The sequence below is a fragment of the Rhagoletis pomonella genome, unplaced genomic scaffold (assembly GCF_013731165.1).
Source record: "Rhagoletis pomonella isolate Grant_MI unplaced genomic scaffold, Rhpom_1.0 Rhpom_scaffold_04096, whole genome shotgun sequence".
In the NCBI taxonomy this organism is placed as follows: Eukaryota; Metazoa; Arthropoda; class Insecta; order Diptera; family Tephritidae; genus Rhagoletis; species Rhagoletis pomonella.
The window spans coordinates 1-6,038 of record NW_023462646.1 but is presented as its reverse complement, the minus strand read 5'-3'; the positions used below and the strand labels follow the sequence as shown (position 1 = coordinate 6,038).

General features: G+C 34.2%; 1 protein-coding gene across 1 annotated transcript; it reads right to left on the bottom strand.

Annotated features, from left to right (window-relative positions):
• Window positions 1-1,476: 1,476 nt before the first annotated feature.
• LOC118754535 (zinc transporter ZIP11-like) lies at window positions 1,477-3,794 on the bottom strand. The gene is made up of 2 exons (XM_036489409.1): window positions 3,409-3,794; window positions 1,477-3,248 (listed from the first exon to the last, which is right to left on the bottom strand). The coding sequence occupies exon 2, from the start codon at window positions 3,112-3,114 to the stop codon at window positions 2,086-2,088; it is 1,029 nt and encodes a 342-aa protein (XP_036345302.1). The 5' UTR covers window positions 3,115-3,248; window positions 3,409-3,794; the 3' UTR covers window positions 1,477-2,085.
• Window positions 3,795-6,038: the final 2,244 nt, after the last annotated feature.

The window sequence follows — 6,038 nt, the reverse complement described above, 5'->3', positions numbered from 1 at the left end:
ACGCATGTGCACACATAACTCTATGTGTGTACTTATAAATGTATGTATAGTGTTATAAATATACATATAAGCTCATTTTAGCAAATCTTGATAATGTAGAAAAAAACCGCGTGCAAAACATTATAAACGCTTGATGACTAAAAGGTTCTTTCCTTATACATATATGAGTAATTTCCAAACAAAGTGTATTTTTATATATTTTTTAAGATTGGTAAATTTATCCTCTGATATCGTTTGCCGACGTGAAAATATGTGCAGAATACGAAACTGCTTTCAGGCTCTTTAAAAATTATTAATTTTTTTCTTATTTTAAGTTAAAGTATTAAATAAGTTTAGAAACTGTTCGAAAAAACTTTACTAACCGATAGCTAAGCGATAAGCTAATGTTGTGAAAAAAGCTTCCACCTTCTTCTTAACATTTTTCATGGTTCCATGTCATTTTCTTGGGAGGCAGGCTTTTTGTTTAATCTTTCTTCGGCAACAATTTCCCATACAATTTTTGTTTTTTTTTTTCTAAGATTATTATTTCACCAAAATATAAAAACAAGGATATAATTGAAACTTCTTAAGAAGTTAACAGACATAAGTAATTAACTTATTTTTAGTTTTTTTTTTTTGCATAAAAACCTGGGTGACATTCAGGAAATATTCCGCCGTACTTACCATGGTGCAGTGATAGATTCACTTAAAACACAAAATAATTACTTTTAATTCTTATGTCATTCGATCAACAACATTTTGCGCTTTTTAACTGCAATGCACTTAGGCAAGCAAAAATACGAATGCTAATATCACGGCAAAATTAAAAAAAGGGACACTCAGGTAAAAATAGAATAAAACATAAAAAAGGTGGTCATTCACAAACAGTTACGCCTTTTTTAATTGTTTTTTTGTTTAAACTTTTTTCATGTTGATTATCGAATAACCTGAGCGGGGACAAATATTTTTATATGGAGTAGGTAAAATATATCAATAAAATACCGTTTGCAAAAGAAAGCAAAACGGCTTACAATAATAAAACAGCAGAATTATTTGGATTGTATAATGCTGTTTTTTTTTTTGATTTATCGTTTTTACCACCATAAAAAATTTAAGAAGTGGGAACAACAAAATAGCACTTCGTTTGGAAATGACCCATATATCTATATATTTTTGTTAAGATATCTAAGAAACATTCAAATGCACGTAGGCGCTTTTATCAGCACACATCACAAATTATCGTGACATTTTTGAATTTATCATTCTTTAATTAAGTTATCTTAACAAGTAGTTGTTGTTATTGTTGTTGTTAGATCATAGGCATTTGCGTATACCATCCGTTTGCAGTTTTTGAAGTGTATACAAGTTGATAGATTGCCTACTAAATACTGTACTACCAGCGGCAAATGTTTAGTACACTATTTCAATGCTACTACTTATACAAACTACTTGTACAATTAAACATGACACCTTCACTTTAGCTGAATGTATTTTTGTTTTTATTGTTTATTAAATTACGTAGTGTTTTTTACACTTTTTGTGCTTTCAAACATACATAGAAGATAGTTAAAAACTAATTAAGTTTTACTGCTGCTGCTATTGAGCAGGATTCCTATGAGATACGTTAAATAATGCCATAAAAGCAATCAATTATTCGCAGCATTATGCTGAAAAGAGATTTCTAAAATCAAGTGGTTTACAAACATATTTAGTTTTAAAATATTTACAAAAAGTAATACTCAGTTGTCTTCTGCCGTCTGTGGCATTTGCTGTTTTTTTGGTTTTTCTATTTTTGTTAAGCTTACTAAAATCCTTTCTCACAAAAATTGTGCTTGAATAACTTTCTCAATTCAAACCGAATCGAAAATTTCACATTTAAGTAGTTTAAGCCAGCCATACAGACTTACATACATACATGTACATGTATATAAATATATATACACAACCTACGAATCTAACGATGACATACACATATTTTGTGTACACATAGCCGCAGGACACACAAATTTAAATTAGTACATCTTTAAAATATATACAGCTTGTTTTCTGCATTCTCCTTTTGTACATCTGGTTATTAAATATATAACAACGGCAGTAGTTGCAACATCAGGATAGGGTCACTTCAAGGCACATCATTATAAGGAACCCAGCTACCGTGCCCCAAGTGGCAATCGTTCCATTGCCACTCGCATGTGCTTCGGGCAATATGTCGTCTGCTACAATATAGATCATAGCGCCCGCCGCAAATGATAGCGCGTAAGGTAGTATGAGATTTGCAAAGGTCACTGCCACTGCACCCAAAATGCCGAAAATCGGTTCCACCATACCGGAAAGTTGTCCATACCATAATGCACGCCCCACACTAAACCCAGCCGCATGTAATGGCAAACTGACAGCCAGACCTTCTGGAAAGTTTTGTATACCAATGCCAATTGCCAGATTTCTTGCTGCCTCAAATGTGGAAGACTCAGTACTGCCAATGGCACCGAAGCTGACACCAACTGCCAGACCTTCGGGTATGTTGTGCACGGTGATTGCAACCACCAGTAACATGATGCGCTTCCACTGCGCCACTGCATTCTCAAGATTGCGCTGGGATTCTGTCATATATGTACGTTGGGCTTCCACCTCCGTGGCACTATTCTTCTTGCGTCGTCGTGTCTCAATATTGCCGTGTTGTGTGCTCAAGCAATCGGAGAAGCTATCCATACTTTTGGCAGCAGTGCGATCCAATACACCTTGACTGTTGCGCATATCATCAATAGCTATATCGGCCTTATCCTTATTTGTTTGTGTCATTGAAATCATCATATTCGTGCTGTTCAGACCCAGATACGACATCAGCCGGTCACAACCGTAAACAAATATGGCACCCAATAGAAAACCACCAGAAACCGGCATAAAGGCGTAAACGCCATAGAGATGAGAACTTTCAGCCATTTCAATGGCCGGATTCAACAGTGACCAAAATGAGGCGGCGACCATGACGCCAGCTGCAAAGCCTAGTGCGGCGTCAAGCGATTTTCGTTGGTTACCGCGTACGAATATAACGCAAGCAGCGCCTGCAGCTGTCAATCCCCAGGTGAAGAGCGTGCCCAATAGGGCTTGCATGACGGGTCCATAGCCAGGAATCATTTTGTCTAGCTGAAACTGTGCGCTTCAATGCCAATGTTAACACAAGCGTAATACACCCAGCTTTGCTTAAGCTTAGCTATCTTGTGTACGTAGCTATTATTTTCGCTGCAGATTACGCAGCTATTTCTGCTTATCTGTAAAATGAAAAAAAAAACACATTTTTTTTATCAATTAAGCTCTTGTTTCAACTTCACTAGGTACTTTGTAGATACACTAAACTGCAAAATTTTGATTATAAATAGAATTTTGAGTGTTACCCAGTAAAATTCATCTGTATTTCCATTTAAGGTTTACCTTGCTTGTTTTCAAACGAAAATGCCACGTTCCAAGCGCTCATAGCCTTCAGAAGTAAATGCAGCTTAGGGAAATCACCAAGTCGACGTTTTTCAATGAATTCCAAGATTTATTTCGCGATTTGCCAAGAATTGCAGCTGTTAAATATTGTATCTTGCAGCTAAACAATTGAGTCAATTAACTCATTTCGTTGAACAACAAGAAAAAAGTGAAAACGATTTGCCGATATGCTGTTTTGTTGAGTGATGAGCGCTCCAAAAATTGTTGCTCCAACTTCAGCGAGCTACAACAATCGAATACAACACAAAGCGAGAGCGCTAGCGATTGTCAACTGTCAGAAGTCAGCTTGTTCTCTTGCCGCTTTTTATCTGCTGCGGCGTCCGTAGACCAACCTGATGGCAGTAGTTGGGAAATGTATATATGTATATATGTAGATACATGCATGGTCGCTTTAGAAAAGGCATACACAGCTGATTTGCCTCGTTACCTGTAGTATACTTAGATTAGAGGGGCGTTTTCACAAAATTTCATGCAGTTGGGTTTGCTTGTGCTATAATAGGTTTTTGCATAGGAGACCTATTTGTTCTGTAAATATCGAGTATACGCAAAATTGTAAAACTAGTATTGGATCATCGAATTAGCTTAACTTTTTTTTTGTGTGTACATTTTGTTGCCTTATTTAAAAAACTTCATCGCTTTCCTAGCTAAATTTAGTCCTTTATAGTCATTAGACCCTTTCAGACACGTCAAGACAAGTCTGCCCGGTTCGTAGGTGAAGGAGGTGAGAAGAGAGGGGAAGAGTACATTCGTCTCGCCTCCGTCGCCTACGAACGAGCTGTCTTGAAATAAGACTTGACGTGTCTGAAAGGGGCCTTAATATGAAAGAAATAATGAATGTTTGTTGTTCATCATTATATGTGTATATGTATGTATATATAACTTAATTTAAATTGACAAAAAACTTTCTCTGGCACAAATAGCATTGATACTACTTTTTACCTTCCACGAAGCCATACAATTTTAAATGTTTGTCACAGCAACCCGCCTACTTTTGGAGCAATACGACGAATGGAAGCAAAACTAACTAGAAAATCTGGCGCGTTATAACAACAACAAAATTTAAAACTTGATAATATTACTTAAGATCACTTAAGATCACAGTGGTATAGCACGTACTCATAAATAAATACAAACAAAAAGCGTTAATTTGAACAGCTTAGTTTTGTATCCACGGGCATGAAAAGTTTAAGTCTAAGACGACATGATTAGTCAGATCCGTACGTACGCCCATGACCAAAATAATGTAAACGCCTTATTTGGCTATATTTCTGTTGTTTAGTTAATATTTATTATTGTTTTATTAAAGTGCAGCTTCAACAAAAATCATTCATTTCAAACTTTATGCCAAAATTATAAAAGTTCTGTTAAATTCTCAATTTTTTAATCGGACTATTTATAATTTTTTTGAGTATGCAGTTTCATAGCCTAGTAAATTTTAATATAATAAAGTGTAAGGTTTAGGTTGCTAAAAATTCGCTTTGATTTTTGGAAATTTTTTCTCCGCATTTTCTCCCATACGAAGTATATTTGACATTTTTTTTATGGAAATCTGCGTAATACAGTTAGAAAAAAAATATCAAAAATAAACGCAACACTCGGCGTTAATCGGCTAAAAGTCGGTTAAAAAAATAAAAAATCTGATTAAAAAAGTGGAGACGTTTTATAATTTTTGCAAAAAGTTTGAAACAAGAATTTATATGGGTTTTGTTAGATATTGAACTGCACTTTTAAACAAAAATAATAAATATTAAATAAACAAAAGAAATTTAACCAAAACTGGCCAAAATAAGGCGTTTCTATTATATTGGCCATGGGTATATATACATTTGTATGTACATAGATGAAAGTAACTAAAATTGAAATACGACTTTAAAAAATTAATCTTAAAGCATGTTCACATGATCGTAATTTACGGCTAATTTGTAATATATAAAAAAATAATTTTTCATTATTTTAGCCCCCACTGTTGGGGAAATTTGAAAAAATTCCCAAAGGTATGCAACCATTTTTTTTTTTTTAATCACACACTCGTACGTAAACGTGATATAGATATTATGAAAAAAATGTGAACGTGCTTGGTTTATGTGAAGTAATTAGATCGAAGCAAAGTAATTTATTTTAAATTTTGAAATAGTTCTCTATATTATTAAATGTGTGATATTCTCCATAAAGCGTATTAAATGTATGAGGAAACCTCCAAAAACGTAAATGTTGAATTAAATCCCTAGATTATTAAACGTGCGATATGTACATGTATTATTTTATAAATGTTTATATCGTATCATTTTTTGTAGCGTCACAAGTCTATGCAACCGGATTCAGAATGTAATAAACGTATTCGCCTCAGGCAGGGTACTACAAAAGACTCTACACCTAAGACTGGAGCAGAAACGCTTACTAAAACTTCGTCGATTGTGAATAATACGCCAAAATCGAGTAGGAAACAGGTAAATAAAATAGTAATTTTGTAAGCTTATCAACAAGAAAGCAGTGATATTAATTACTATGTATTTTTTTCATTTCTTTTTTTTTGATTCACAATCATAAACAGACTGATATAAGTCAATACT

Bases quoted from the DNA above. Each gene is read 5' to 3' on its own strand.
- LOC118754535 (XM_036489409.1), bottom strand. From the start codon at position 3,114: ATGATTCCTGGCTATGGACCCGTCATGCAAGCCCTATTGGGCACGCTC.